Source organism: Chiloscyllium plagiosum, unplaced genomic scaffold (genome assembly GCF_037043375.1).
Source record: "Chiloscyllium plagiosum isolate Xiang-an unplaced genomic scaffold, Cpla_swu_hap1 HiC_scaffold_33, whole genome shotgun sequence".
Classification (NCBI taxonomy): Eukaryota; Metazoa; Chordata; class Chondrichthyes; order Orectolobiformes; family Hemiscylliidae; genus Chiloscyllium; species Chiloscyllium plagiosum.
Window position 1 is genome coordinate 14,191,070 of NW_028270171.1, and position 15,396 is coordinate 14,206,465.

Below are 15,396 nucleotides of genomic sequence, written 5' to 3' on the forward strand. Positions count from 1 at the left end.
CCGCTCCCCCCCCCCCCCGCTCCCCCCCCCCGCTCCCCCCCCCGCTCCCCCCCCCCGCTCCCCCCCCCGCTCTCCCCCCCCGCTCCCCCCCCCCCGCTCCCCCCCCCCGCTCCCCCCCCCCGCTCCCCTCCCCCGCTCCCCCCCCCGCTCCCCCCCCCCCCGCTCCCCCCCCCCGCTCCCCCCCCCCCGCTCCCCCCCCCCCGCTCCCCCCCCCCCGCTCCCCCCCCCCGCTCCCCCCCCCCGCTCCCCCCCCCCGCTCCCCCCCCCCCCGCTCCCCCCCCCCCGCTCCCCCCCCCCGCTCCCCCCCCCCGCTCCCCCCCCCTCTCCCCCCCCCTCTCCCCCCCCCTCTCCCCCCCCCTCTCCCCCCCCCCTCTCCCCCCCCTCTCCCCCCCCCCTCTCCCCCCCCCCTCTCCCCCCCCCCCCCCCTCCCCCCCACCTCTCCCCCCCCCCTCTCCCCCCCCTCTCCTCCCCCTGCTCTCCCCCCCCCGCTCTCCCCCCCCCCCGCTCTCCCCCCCCCCCCGCTCTCCCCCCCCCCCCCGCTCTCCCCCCCCCCCCCGCTCCCCCCCCCCCCCGCTCCCCCCCCCCCGCTCCCCCCCCCCCCGCTCCCCCCCCTCTCCCCCCCCCCGCTCCCCCCCCGCTCCCCCCCCTCCCCCCCCCCCCTCCCCCCCCCTCCCCCCTCCTCTTCCCCACCCTCTCCCCCCTCCTCTTCCCACCCTCTCCCCCCGCTCCCCCCTCCCCCCCCTCCCCCCCCCCTCCCCCCCCCTCTCCCCCCCCCTCTCCCCCCCCCTCTCCCCCCCCCTCCCCCCCCCCCTCTCCCCCCCCCTCTCCCCCCCCCTCTCCCCCCCCCTCTCCCCCCCCCGCTCCCCCCCCGCTCCCCCCCCCCCGCTACCCCCCCCCGCTCCCCCCCCCGCTCCCCCCCCCCCCGCTCCCCCCCGCTCCCCCCCTCTCCCCCCCCCTCCCCCCCCCCCGCTCCCCCTCCCCTCCCCCTCCCCTCTTCCTCCCCCCCTCTCCCCCCCCCTCTCCCCCACCCCTCTCCCCCCCCACCTCTCCCCCCCCCTCTCCCCCCCCCTCTCCCCCCCCCCCCTCCCCCCCCCTCTCCCCCCCCCTCTCCCCCCCCCCCTCTCCCCCCCCCCCTCTCCCCCCCCCCTCTCCCCCCCCCCTCTCCCCCCCCCCTCTCCCCCCCCCCTCTCCCCCCCCCCCTCTCCCCCCCCCCCTCTCCCCCCCCCCTCTCCCCCCCCCCTCTCCCCCCCCCCCTCTCCCCCCCCCTCTCTCCCCCCCCCTCTCCCCCCCCCCTCTCTCCCCCCCCTCTCTCCCCCCCTCTCTCCCCCCCTCTCTCCCCCCCCTCTCTCCCCCCCCTCTCTCCCCCCCCCTCTCTCCCCCCCCCTCTCTCCCCCCCCCTCTCTCCCCCCCCCTCTCTCCCCCCCCGCTCTCCTCCCCCCCCGCTCTCCCCCCCCCGCTCTCCCCCCCCCCCCGCTCTCCCCCCCCCGCTCTCCCCCCCCCCGCTCTCCCCCCCCCGCTCTCCCCCCCCCCCGCTCTCCCCCCCCCCGCTCTCCCCCCCCCCGCTCTCCCCCCCCCGCTCCCCCCCCCCGCTCCCCCCCCCCCCGCTCCCCCCCCCGCTCCCCCCCCGCTCCCCCCCCCTCCCCCCCCCCCTCCCCCCCCCGCTCCCCCCCCCCGCTCCCCCCCTTCTCCCCCCCGCTCCCCCCCCGTCCCCCCCCCCCCTCTCCCCCCTCCCCCCTCCTCTTCCCCACCCTCTCCCCCCTCTCCCCCCCTCTCCCCCCCCTCTCCCCCCCCCCCTCTCCCCCCCCCCTCTCCCCCCCCCCTCTCCCCCCCCCCTCTCCCCCCCCCCTCTCTCCCCCCCCCCCTCTCCCCCCCCCCTCTCTCCCCCCCTCTCTCCCCCCCCTCTCTCCCCCCCCTCTCTCCCCCCCTCTCTCCCCCCCCTCTCTCCCCCCCCCCTCTCTCCCCCCCCCCCTCTCTCCCCCCCCCCTCTCTCCCCCCCCCTCTCTCCCCCCCCCTCTCTCCCCCCCCGCTCTCCTCCCCCCCCGCTCTCCCCCCCCCCGCTCTCCCCCCCCCCCCGCTCTCCCCCCCCGCTCTCCCCCCCCCGCTCTCCCCCCCCCCCGCTCTCCCCCCCCCCGCTCTCCCCCCCCCCGCTCTCCCCCCCCCCGCTCTCCCCCCCCGCTCCCCCCCCCCGCTCCCCCCCCCCGCTCCCCCCCGCTCCCCCCCCGCTCCCCCCCCTCCCCCCCCCCTCCCCCCCCCGCTCCCCCCCCCCGCTCCCCCCCCTCTCCCCCCCCGCTCCCCCCCCGTCCCCCCCCCTCTCTCCCCCCCCCCCCCCTCTCCCCCCTCCCCCCTCCTCTTCCCCACCCTCCCCCTCTCCCCCCTCTCCCCCCCCCTCTCCCCCCCCCTCTCCCCCCCCCCTCTCCCCCCCCCCCCTCTCCCCCCCCCCCCCCCTCTCCCCCCCCCCTTCCCCCCCTCTTCCCCCCCCTCTTCCCCCCCCTCTCCCCCCCCCTCTCCCCCCCCCTCTCCCCCCCCCTCTCCCCCCCCCTCTCCCCCCCCCTCTCTCCCCCCCCTCTCCCCCCCCCCTCTCCCCCCCCCCTCTCCCCCCCTCTCCCCCCCCTCTCTCCCCCCCTCTCTCCCCCCCTCTCTCCCCCCCCTCTCTCCCCCCCCTCTCTCCCCCCCCCTCTCTCCCCCCCCCTCTCTCCCCCCCCCTCTCTCCCCCCCCCTCTCTCCCCCCCCGCTCTCCTCCCCCCCCCGCTCTCCCCCCCCCGCTCTCCCCCCCCCCCCGCTCTCCCCCCCCCGCTCTCCCCCCCCCCGCTCTCCCCCCCCCCCGCTCTCCCCCCCCCCGCTCTCCCCCCCCCCGCTCTCCCCCCCCCCGCTCTCCCCCCCCCCGCTCTCCCCCCCCCGCTCCCCCCCCCCGCTCCCCCCCCCCCGCTCCCCCCCCGCTCCCCCCCCGCTCCCCCCCCTCCCCCCCCCCTCCCCCCCCGCTCCCCCCCCCCGCTCCCCCCCTCTCCCCCCCCGCTCCCCCCCCGTCCCCCCCCCTCTCTCCCCCCCCCCCCCCCTCTCCCCCCTCCCCCCTCCTCTTCCCCACCCTCTCCCCCCTCTCCCCCCCTCTCCCCCCCCCTCTCCCCCCCCCTCTCCCCCCCCCTCTCCCCCCCCCCTCTCCCCCCCCCCTCTCCCCCCCCCCCTTCCCCCCCTCTTCCCCCCCCTCTTCCCCCCCCTCTCCCCCCCCCTCTCCCCCCCCCTCTCCCCCCCCCTCTCCCCCCCCCTCTCCCCCCCCCTCTCCCCCCCCCCTCTCCCCCCCCCCCTCTCCCCCCCCCCTCTCCCCCCCCTCTCCCCCCCCTCTCCCCCCCCCTCTCCCCCCCCTCTCCCCCCCCGCTCCCCCCCCGCTCCCCCCCCGCTCCCCCCCGCTCCCCCCCCCCCGCTCCCCCCCCCCCCCCCCTCTCCCCCCCCGCTCTCCCCCCCCCGCTCTCCCCCCCCCGCTCTCCCCCCCCCCCCCCGCTCTCCCCCCCCCCCGCTCTCCCCCCCCCCCGCTCTCCCCCCCCCCCCGCTCTCCCCCCCCCCCGCTCTCCCCCCCCCCCGCTCTCCCCCCCCCCGCTCTCCCCCCCCCCCCCCGCTCCCCCCCCCCTCTCCCCCCCCGCTCCCCCCCCTCCCCCCCCTCCCCCCCCCTCTCCCCCCCCCCCTCCCCCCTCCCCCCTCCTCTTCCCACCCTCTCCCCCCTCCTCTTCCCCACCCTCTCCCCCCTCCTCTTCCCCACCCTCTCCCCCCGCTCCCCCCCCCCTCCCCCCTCTCTCCCCCCCCCCCTTCCCTCCCCCTCTCCCCCCTCCCCCTCCTCTTCTCCCCCCTCTCCCCCCTCTCCCCCCCCCCCGCTCCCCCCCGCTCCCCCCCGCTCCCCCCTCTCCCCCCCCCCTCTCCCCCCCCTCTCCCCCCCCCCTCTCCCCCCCCCCCCCCCTCTCCCCCCCCCCCTCTCCCCCCCCCCGCTCCCCCCCCCCGCTCCCCCCCCCCCGCTCCCCCCCCCCCCGCTCCCCCCCCCCGCTCCCCCCGCTCCCCCCCCTCCCCCCCCTCTCCCCCCACCCGCTCCCCCCCCCGCTCCCCCCCCCGCTCCCCCCCCCGCTCCCCCCCCGCTCCCCCCCTCTCCCCCCCCTCCCCCCCCCTCCCCCCCCCGCTCCCCCTCCCCTCCCCCTCCCCTCTTCCTCCCCCCCCTCTCCCCCCCCACTCCCCCCCCCCTCTCCCCCCCCCACTCCCCCCCCCTCTCCCCCCCCTCTCCCCCCCCCTCTCCCCCCCCTCTCCCCCCCCTCTCCCCCCCCTCTCCCCCCCCCTCTCCCCCCCCCTCTCCCCCCCCCTCTCCCCCCCCCTCTCTCCCCCCCCCTCTCCCCCCCCCTCTCCCCCCCCCTCTCCCCACCCCTCTCCCCCTCCCTCTCCCCCCCCTCTCCCCCCCCTCTCCCCCCCCCTCTCCCCCCCCCTCTCCCCCCCCTCTCCCCCCCCTCTCCCCCCCCCTCTCTCCCCCCCCTCTCTCCCCCCCCTCTCTCCCCCCCCTCTCCCCCCCCTCTTCCCCCCCTCTCCCCCCCCTCTCTCCCCCCCCTCTCTCCCCCCCTCTCTCCCCCCCCTCTCTCCCCCCCCTCTCTCCCCCCCCTCTCTCCCCCCCTCTCTCCCCCCCCCTCTCTCCCCCCCCTCTCTCCCCCCCCCCTCTCCCCCCCCCCCTCTCTCCCCCCCCTCTCTCCCCCCCCCGCTCCCCCCCCTCCCCCCCCTCCCCCCCCCTCTCCCCCCCCCCTCCCCCCTCCCCCCTCCTCTTCCCCACCCTCTCCCCCCTCCTCTTCCCCACCCTCTCCCCCTCCTCTTCCCCACCCTCTCCCCCCGCTCCCCCCCCCTCCCCCCTCTCTCCCCCCCCCCCTTCCCTCCCCCTCTCCCCCCTCCCCCCTCCTCTTCTCCCCCCTCTCCCCCCTCTCCCCCCCCCCCCGCTCCCCCCGCTCCCCCCCGCTCCCCCCCCTCTCCCCCCCCCCTCTCCCCCCCCTCTCCCCCCCCCCCTCTCCCCCCCCCCCCTCTCCCCCCCCCCCGCTCCCCCCCCCCGCTCCCCCCCCCCCCGCTCCCCCCCCCCCGCTCCCCCCCCCCCGCTCCCCCCGCTCCCCCCCCTCCCCCCCCTCTCCCCCCCACCCGCTCCCCCCCCCGCTCCCCCCCCCGCTCCCCCCCCCGCTCCCCCCCGCTCCCCCCCCTCTCCCCCCCCCTCCCCCCCCTCCCCCCCCCCCGCTCCCCCTCCCCTCCCCCTCCCCTCTTCCTCCCCCCCCTCTCCCCCCCCTCTCCCCCCCCCTCTCCCCCCCCCTCTCCCCCCCCCTCTCCCCCCCCTCTCCCCCCCCTCTCCCCCCCCTCTCCCCCCCTCTCCCCCCCCCTCTCCCCCCCCCTCTCCCCCCCCCTCTCCCCCCCCCTCTCCCCCCCCCTCTCCCCCCCCCTCTCCCCCCCCCCCTCTCTCCCCCCCCCTCCCCCCCCCTCTCCCCCCCCCTCTCCCCACCCCTCTCCCCCTCCCTCTCCCCCCCCTCTCCCCCCCCTCTCCCCCCCCCTCTCCCCCCCCTCTCCCCCCCCTCTCCCCCCCCTCTCCCCCCCCCTCTTCCCCCCTCTCCCCCCCCTCTCTCCCCCCCCTCTCTCCCCCCCCTCTCTCCCCCCCTCTCCCCCCCCCTCTTCCCCCCCTCTCCCCCCCCTCTCTCCCCCCCCTCTCTCCCCCCCCTCTCTCCCCCCCCTCTCTCCCCCCCCTCTCTCCCCCCCCCTCTCTCCCCCCCCCTCTCCCCCCCCCCCCCCCCCTCTCTCCCCCCCTCTCTCCCCCCCCCTCTCCCCCCCCCTCGCTCCCCCCCCTCGCTCCCCCCCCCCCTCGCTCCCCCCCCCCGCTCCCCCCCCTCGCTCCCCCCCCTCGCTCCCCCCCTCGCTCCCCCCCTCGCTCCCCCCCCTCGCTCCCCCCCCCCTCGCTCCCCCCCCCCTCGCTCCCCCCCCCCTCGCTCCCCCCCCCCCTCGCTCCCCCCCCCCTCGCTCCCCCCCCCTCGCTCCCCCCCCCCTCGCTCCCCCCCCCCTCGCTCCCCCCCCCTCGCTCCCCCCCCCTCGCTCCCCCCCCCTCGCTCCCCCCCCCTCGCTCCCCCCCCCCTCGCTCCCCCCCCGCTCCCCCCCCTCTCGCTCCCCCCCCCCTCGCTCCCCCCCCCCTCGCTCCCCCCCCCCTCGCTCCCCCCCCCCTCGCTCTCCCCCCCCCTCGCTCCCCCCCCCCCTCGCTCCCCCCCCCTCGCTCCCCCCCCCTCGCTCCCCCCCCCTCGCTCCCCCCCCCTCGCTCCCCCCCCCTCGCTCCCCCCCCCTCGCTCCCCCCCCCTCGCTCCCCCCCCCTCGCTCCCCCCCCCCCCCCCTCGCTCCCCCCCCCTGCTCTCTGTCTGTCCTCCTCCTCTCTGTCCTCCTCCTCTCTGTCCTCCTCCTCTCTGTCCTCCTCCTCTCTGTCCTCCTCCTCTCTGTCCTCCTCCTCTCTGTCCTCCTCCTCTCTGTCCTCCTCCTCTCTGTCCTCTCCTCCTCTGTCCTCCTCCTCTCCTGTCCTCCTCCTCCTCTGTCCTCCTCCTCCTCTGTCCTCCTCCTCCTCTGTCCTCCTCCCCTCTGTCTCTCCCTCCCTCTCTGTTTTCCCCACCCCTTTCTCTCTCACTCTCTCTGCACCACCTTCTCCACCCCCCCCCCCGCCCGTCTCTCTGTCAGCTTGATGGCACCTCAACATTTGAAAGCTAGGCTAATATGTGGAGGAAGGCCATTTGGAGGTTGGTGCTGCCGTAACCATAGCCCAGCATGAGCCAACAGTTTTCGATCATATTTTGTTTTGGAGGAGGGTAAGAGGAGGACTGACTGCATGTGGCAAACTGGCTCCCGAATGGGTTTAATATGCCATGCCCTCACTCAGTGCAGCATGTGAATGTGCCAGGGTTCTGTCCCATTCTACTTCTGGTTGGACTGTTTCTGGACTTTAACTGCACACGCACCGTTCCCTGCCCTGTTCGATCCACACCAAGAAGTTTCAGAAATTGATCCCTCCAGCTCAGTGCAAAGTGAGATCACCCTGTCCATTCAGCACGTGGTTCCTTCTATTCCCAAGTGAGCCATCTCTTCCTACCCCCTCTCCGGCCTATCACCCACACCTTAACCTTCCACCTATCACATTTCCAACGCCCCTCCCCCAAGTCCCTCCTCCCTACCTTTTATCTTAGCCTGCTGGACACACCCTCCTCATTCCTGAAGAAGGGCTCATGCCCGAAACGTTGATTCTCCTGCTCCTTGGATGCTGCCTGACCTGCTGTGTTTTTCCAGCAAAGATATGCCAGAGAATTCCTAGAGGCCTGGCACTACAACCACAATGCCCTAAACAAACACATAGATCCAGATGCCATCTATCAACCCCTCAGAAAACGAACAGGAAATGACATCACCACAAACCCCAGGAACCCCATCCAGGACAAACATATAAATAGAAAGCAGGAGACAACAGCTTCGCTTCACTTGGAGGTCGCCACTGATGATGTTAGCTAGCCAGGTAATGAAACGTCTGGATATCAAACCTACAGCTCAGCGAGCAAACCTACACCCTAAACCTCAACCTGAGCTACAAACCTTGCAAAAACCATATCATATGTCTGTCTTGCCACTGCAATCATAAATCTTTCTTAATATTTTAAAATCTCTTTGTTATGTTCTATACTCTTGAGAGCAATAGGCAATAGATCAGTTACTGTTGACTTTGCCAATGATGCTTTCACATTCTGAATGAATAGGCCTTACCCCCCACACTCTTTCTTTGTATCTTATTTCCAAGAGCCATCAGAATAACAGGAACACCAAATGGCCTATCCTCTTTTTTTATTTTTGGTGTGCTCACTTCTAGTGAATCTTGATATTTTGCGCCTCCAATATCCCAGCCATGATGACCAAAGGGTCATTCACTTCCTGTCTGCTGCTGTGACCAGGAATAAACTGCCACCAAGTAGTTGGAGTGGACCATGAAGGTGCAACTGTCATTGAGGGGTGTTAATGTTCGTGTTCAATTCCAGCCTTGGGTGACTGTCCGTGTGGAGTGTGCATATTCTCCCCGTGTCTGCGTGGGTTTCCTCCGGGTGCTCCGGTTTCCTCCCACAGTCCAAAGATGTGCAGGTCAGGTGAATTGGCCGTGCTAAACTGCCCGTAGTGTTCAGAGATGTGTAGGTGAGGTGCATTAGTCTGGGGTAAATATAGGATAATAGGCGTGGGAATGGGTCTGGGTCGATTTCTCTTTGGAGGGTCAGTGTAGACTTGTTGGGCCGAAGGGCCTGTTTCCGCACTGTAAGGATTCTATGATTCTATAACCCACCTAGCCTACACATTCGATTTGATTTTAAATTAGATTCGATTCCCTTAGTGTGGAAACAGACCCTTCAGCCCAACAAGTCCACACCAACCCTCCAAAGAGCAACCCACCCAGACCCATTTCCCTCTGACTAATGCACCTAAACCTACGGGCAATTTAGCATGGCCAATCCACACAGCTTTGGACTGTGGGAGGAAACCGGAGCACCCAGAGGAAACCCACGCAGACACAGGGAGAATGTGCAAACTCCACACAGTCACCCGAGTCTGGAATCAAACCTGGGACCCTGGTGCTGTGAGGCTGCAGTACTAACCACTGTGCCACCGTGCCGCCAATCCTGAACACCAGATTTACCATGGTCAATCCAGCCTTGTGTAAATAAGTGTCTTCCAGCCATAAGATGTAGCTGCAGTAGCAGACCATTCAGCCCATTGAGCCTGCTCTGTCATTAAATGAGATCCTAGCTTTTCTGCCATTTTTATTCTTCCCTTTTCAGATAATAATCCAGTTCCCTCTTGAATGCCTGAATAGAACATGCCTCCTCTCCAAACCAAGGAACTGGGTGTGTTGGAAATCAAATTGTGGGAAAAACTCAGCAGGTCTGACAGGAGAGAGACACAGTTAATGTTTTGAGTCCAGTGACTTTTCAGAATGGGATCACTGGACCTGAAACATTTGTTGTGTTAACATTAACGTCTCTTCCAAAGATGCTGCCTGACATGTTGAGTTTCTCCAGCATTTTCTGTTTTTGCTTCTGCCACCATCTCACGTGCTCAGCAACCATTCCAGGTCCTAACTATTAACTGCAAGACGTGGAATTTCCTTGTGACTCCAAAGTTGCTTTGGCCAATGACCTGAAACCTGTCTCCTTGTTCTCAGTCTGCCCACGAGTTGGAACGGTTCCTCCCCATCCGCTCTGTCCAGGTCCTTCCTCATCTCCGATACCCCGATCAAATCTTAATGGCATCTGTAATGTCAATGTGTCTGCTGAATTTTATATTTTTAAAATAAAATCTTTTTTTTGTTTTTGATCAAGGATCAATGCGATACCTTGAGTGCTCAGCACTCACACAGCGAGGTCTAAAGACTGTGTTCGATGAGGCCATTCGTGCCGTGCTATGCCCAGCTCCTGAGGAGAGGAAAAAGAAGAAATGTCTGCTACTGTAAAAGGTATTTGTTTTCTCATTCGAATTAAATATATAGGATTTAGCAATGGGCTACTTGGGTCCTGGGACCACCTCCATTGCAGACTGGTCCCTGGTGCTGTTCATCATATCCTTTTGCTCCATATCCCTTGAACTAGTCTTTTCCAACAAAAGCCTGTCCAGAATCGGAATTCGACATCCTAATTGCCTGCAGCATCTTCAAGCCTTTTGACTTTTATGATCTGCAGGGGTGTGGCAGGGAACAGGGCCAAGTATTTTCCTCATTTCCACTGTCTTCCCGTCAAAATGTCCACTGCTGATTTCCACCACCCACTGGAGGAATCAGGTTCTCTTTGTTCTGCGCCATGTGCTTAAACATTTTTAAACACTTCAATCTCCCACACTTGAGAATAATCTTCTCGAGCGTTCCCTAGGGACGGAGGACAGTTTTTGCCCACTTCAATTGGAAGAGATCTAAAATGGCTGCTGGTTCCGCTATGCGATCTGCAGCTCCTACCACAGGAGGGATGTGGAGGTGGGTCGCTGGGAGGTTTGTGTACTTTTAGCACACTAGGCTTCATCTGTTGCCTGTTCTCAGCATCTTTCGGCTGAGGTGTCGTGCTCAGTAAGACTTCTCCACTTTGGTCACAAGCCGGGGTCTTGCATGAGTTGGCAGGGACAAATGACTGCTTCAGGATGCTCCGCGTACATCCCTATAAAGTGTTCCCACTGTCCACGTTGGAATCTCCCATGTTCTGAGTAGACTCTGGATAAAAGCAAATTACTGCGGATGCTGGAATCTGAGACCAAAAGAGAAAATGCTGGAAAATCTCAGCAGGTCTGGCAGCATCTGTAAGGAGAGAAAAGAGCTGACGTTCCGAGTCTAAGTGACCCTTTGTCTTGCTTTCCTCGCTCCCCACTCTCATCACCTTATTCTCTCCTCTTCCCCCTTTCCTACACTTCTCCCCTGTTTTCCATTTTGCCTCTGCTTCACCCCTCTTCCCCCCCCCCCCCCCACATTTTGACACACAGCACTGGTTTCAGCCTTGGTCATTCACAGCTCCTAATCTCCCTATAATCCCTCCTATACACTGTTATTATCATCTCCTTATTGCTACCGGAACCATGCTCACCTTCTCTCAGCCTCCTATAAATACCTCCCTATTTCTCCCCTTTTTTTTAGCTTTGACAAAGGGTCAGTTAGACTCGAAACGTCAGCTCTTTCCTCTCCTTACAGATGCTGCCAGAACTGCTGAGATTTTCCAGCATTTTCTCTTTTGGTTTCTGAGTCGACTCTGTTGTTTCAGAAGATTAAGATCAAGGAGCTAGTTCTGAATGATTGGTACAGGGCAAATTGGCTTGGGACTGGAGGCTGAAGTTGGAGCATTCAAGGGATTGCAAGCTAAATCTACGTAACCCTTCTCTTGAATTTATTCTTCTAACTTCAAGGCACTTCCTATCTCCTGTTGTGCAATCCTTCAAATAATTGGTGTGTCTGTGTCCTCTCTACCTCTACTCATTCGAGCTAAACCAAGTGGCTCCAAAGTTAACATTTTACCTCAGAGCTGAAGTTCATCAAACCACCATCATTGTTCACTTCCTACTTCCCTTCTATCTCGGCCCTCGCAAACCACCTTCCGTGTTTTTTGATTTGTTAGCTCTGTGACCCTGACCCCCAACGTTGGTTGGATGGCCGATTTGTGACACAGAGTGACCCCAACAGTGTGGGTTCAATTCCCCCACCGTCTGAGATCACTGAAGGTCCCAGTCTTCCCAGCCTTGCATCTCACCCGAGGCGTGGTAATGCTCTGGTTAAACCCCCTGCCCACCGTGTGTCTGTAATGAGTCAGCAAAACGGCGATCCTTTGGGATTTCTGTGACCACGTTTAACATGGCACTTTTTTGGTTCTAACTTCTCTTTCCTTTTACTGTTTGTGTAGTGGCCCATTGTCTCCAGTCGAACCAAAGAATGTATTGAAAGGCTTGAGTTGGAGTCAAGTGTCCTGGAATTGTGAAGCAATCTTTGTAACATACATTTTGGGGATGTAACATTACAGTTTTAATTACGTGTTTTTAAAGAAAAAATATTTTTGCTATTTGTTTTCCTTGTAAATTGTGCATTAAGACCAAAAAAGCATGTTACTGTTGTAAGCGTTAATTGATTAGGAATCCTGTCGTCCAACAGGCTGGAGATAGCAATCCCCCACAATGATTGGTATTCAGTCTGATGTCTTCGAATCTGCCTCAAAACTTCTTGAGGGAGGAAATATTTTCTTCCTGAGCCCTCCTATGCTTCTATTTGAGCCAGTCGCCCCTCATTTTCTCCCAGAACATCCACTTGTCAGAGCGGAGGCTGTCAATTCCTGGATTAACCCCTTGAGATGCAAAGCATTTTAAAACTCTTTACCTCCAGGAGACAGACTATAGAACTTTGCTCGTTTTTAACAGAGTAATATCTTTTCCTCTTGAGCTAAATTTTTTTTTGTTCAGAAAGTCAAAATATTTGTGTAAGGAAAGAGCAGTTACCAGCTGGAACCAAATGCCAGCATCAAACAGCCCCCCCCCCATGTTAGCTGTAGCTTAGTTAAATATGTGAGGCACCAATGAAAATTTTAAGGATTACAAATTCAGAATTGCTTCTGTTTTTTTTTTTTTGGCAAACTATTACAGCTATAACTATAAATAACGCCTGTAACTCACTTCCCCACAACAAAATCTGTGAGAAATGAGAGTACAACTACTGGCTGCCAGTCAGCGTTGTGTGTGGAATGGGGTTAGGTACAGTGTTCCAGGACAGGGTCCCCTCCTGTTCATTCTCAGGCTGGCTCAGGTGGGGGTGGCGCTGGGGGTTGGACGAGGTTGGGGCAGACTTGGAGACCAGGTGGGCTTTACTCTGTAGCTAAGTCATCCCAGCATCTTCCTTGAATTGGGGGGGGGAATGGTGGGGAGTTGGGGTTGCAATGCCAAGAGCTGTGGGGGCAAATGTTTTGACCTCTGGAGAATCTGGCTTGAGCCTTTCTGACTTTACCAGCCTGTTAACCCCCAGGACTGCATCTCTGCTCCTAACCTGTTTCTACTGTTCCACAGTTACAACAATCTGCATTTGCATAGCGTCTGTTATAAAAAGCTTCTATTCTTCACTAGAGCGATTAGTCATAGAGATGAACAGCAGTCCATCTTCAGTCTAACTCGTCCATGTTGAGCCCAGGTATCCTTAATTCCCCTCCGGTGTAGCCAATCCTCAGAAGATGGGGTGGGGAGGGGGTTTGGTTTGGGAGCATTAAAAGGAGTGAGGGAGGGGAAAGGAAGCAGTAGATGGAGGACTTTGGTCACCATGTGGATTTGAACACCCATGTGGTGGGCAGGGCACTGAGATGATGGAAGTGAATGTTCCCCTTTCTCAGCACCATCTTTATTTGCCTTTAAGTGGGGCGAGGGAGAGTCTGTTCTCCCATCACAGGGAGGGCCCTGCCTCACATGGAGAAAGCTGCAAACAATTTAACTTGTCGGTGATGGCATTTTGACTGTGTGGTTCCAGTCTTGACCGCAGAGCGGGCCACGCTTGGTTGCTCCCACCATGCCTTGCCCAACACCCCTCTTTTTAAAAAAAAAAAAGTCACCAGCTTAGAGATCAATTTTGTACTAATATTTCCCCACTCCACCCATCAGGGGGTCACTGTCCTTGGAGTCCTTGGGACTTCTCAGGATTCCAAATTGTATTCTAACTTCTTGAAGACTCTAAGGGAGATCTGTTGGTTAGTATTGGGGGGGTTCCTTGTCCTGATACACCTGCAAATAAAAACTGTATGTCTTGTATCAAAAACAATTAATACTTTTTGAAGCCCCCCCCCACACACACACACACATCTGCAGTTTGCCTGTTCCCCATGCTACAGTCGTGTTGTCCTCCAATTGTCATTTCAGGTCTCCAACCCCTGCACCTCTGGAATATTAGCTTTTATGTGCTTTATGTACAATCACTATATATTTTAAAAATCCAGTAGGTACCCTGCTAGACTGCATTTTTTAATACAGGTGACAGATTTATTAGAACATGATCTGCAAGTTTCAAAACCAAAGTGACTTCATGCAAGAGGTTGTGGGCTCAACATAACCAGAAATTGAGGAATTTGCTACAAATTTCAGTTTTTCTAAGGAAATAAAATCTGCAATCTGTAAGCATGACCTGTTTGGCTTTTATTTTTGATCTTCTGTTTTGTCCTCCTGCCCCTCTCCTCATAACATGTTTCTCCAGTTGCTCAGTTACAACAATCTGCATTTACATAGCATCTCTGACGTTATAAAAACCTTCTATGCTTCACTAGAACAATTAGTCATATATGTACAGCACAGAAGCAGGCCCTTTAGTCCAGCTTGTCCATGCTCACCCCAGACATCTTAACCTAACCTAGTCCCATTTGCCAGCATTTGGCCCCTATCCCTACTAAACCCTTCCTATTCATATGCCTATCCAGATGCCTTTTTAAATGTCATAATTGTACCAGCCTCTTCCATTTCTCTGGTCAGCATGGATGAGTTGGGCCGAAAGGTCTATGTCTGTGCTGTACAACTCTATTTATGACTCCATTACGATTATAAAACACAGAACTGTGGATGCTGGAAATTTGAAATAAATATAAACAAACTGCTTTGCAGCATCTGTGGAATGAGAGTTGACGTTTCAAGTTCAATGACACTTCTTCAGAACTCACTCTCTCTTTCCCTGCCTGAAATGAATCAGCAAGCCACTCTGTTGTATCAAAGGACTGTAGGAAGATGGCCCAGTGGGTGCACTTACACTGTGCGGAGTACAATAGTTCAGGAAGGTCACTCATCACCATCATCTCCAGGGCAATTAGATTAGATTTCCTACAGTGTTGAAACAGGCCCTTCGGCCCAATCAATCCACACCGACCCTCTGAAGAGTAACCCACCCAGACCCATTTCCTTTGACTAATGCATCTAGCTCTATGGGCAATTTAGCATGACCAATTCATCTGACCAGCACATCTTTGGATTGTGGGAGGAAACCGGAGCACCCGGAGGAAACCCACGCAGACACGGGGAGAATGTGCAAACTCCACACAGACAGTCGCCTGAGGCTGGAATTGAACCTGGGATCCTGGTGCTGTGAGGCAGCAGTGCTAACCACTGAGCCACAGTGCTGCCAATAGGATTGGCCAATAAGTGCTAACTGACCCAGCAACACACTCATCCCACGAGCAAATAGAGCACTAAAATGATTTTGCTTTATGTATTTAATGACTTTATCTCTGAAGATATGATAATATTGCAGTGTGAGCAACTGTGAAGATACACTCAGCACTTGTGTGGCTAAACTAAGTATCTCACGTCAGTTGCTTACGTTAATTTCACCTCTGGATAACTTTTTCCTTGAGTCCAGGTTGCCCAGGTGACCATCAATATTTCCTGCCTCTGTAGGTTTCTGTGTTTATTAAACTGAGAAGTGATTGTGAGAAATATTTAACCGAACACTCTGAGCTGGGCGGAAATCTAATTGATTTTCTTCCTTAGCAACTGGAATATATTGTGGCTAGCTGAGAGCACAGCTTATGCAAACCCATCTAATTCCCTTCATTGCTTCTTGAAAAGATCATGACCAAGAAATTGTGGGATCTCGTAATGAAATCAATGAGGCAAGCTGTCCTTAGCCTTGTTTTAACCTGCAAATTGCAATGCCAGGAATCTAATTAATGAATCATCCGAAAGCTCTCAAGCAAGTTAAAGCAGGTCGTTCATTAAAGGATGAGAGATAAGCAAAACAGAACTCTGTACTGTAGATGTTGCCTTGTAAACAGCTTGCAAGTCCTTGCAGAGTTTGACTTATGCACCAGAGTGTGGCTGGTTGGTCCTTTGGAATATCTTCAGCATTTGGTGCAAGAATGAGCTTGACTTAAA

The 15,396-nt window shown here is 61.8% G+C and overlaps 1 protein-coding gene across 1 annotated transcript in view; it reads left to right on the forward strand.

The window, feature by feature from the left end:
- The window catches only part of LOC122542237 (ras-related C3 botulinum toxin substrate 1-like), a 79,263-nt gene extending 65,607 nt beyond the window's left edge, over nucleotides 1–13,656 (forward strand). Inside the window, exons 6-7 of the mRNA XM_043679764.2 lie at nucleotides 9,369–9,502; nucleotides 11,418–13,656. Coding sequence (XP_043535699.1) covers nucleotides 9,369–9,499 — 131 coding nt within the window. The 3' untranslated portion in view covers nucleotides 9,500–9,502; nucleotides 11,418–13,656. The remainder of the gene's footprint in view (nucleotides 1–9,368; nucleotides 9,503–11,417) is intronic.
- Nucleotides 13,657–15,396: the final 1,740 nt, after the last annotated feature.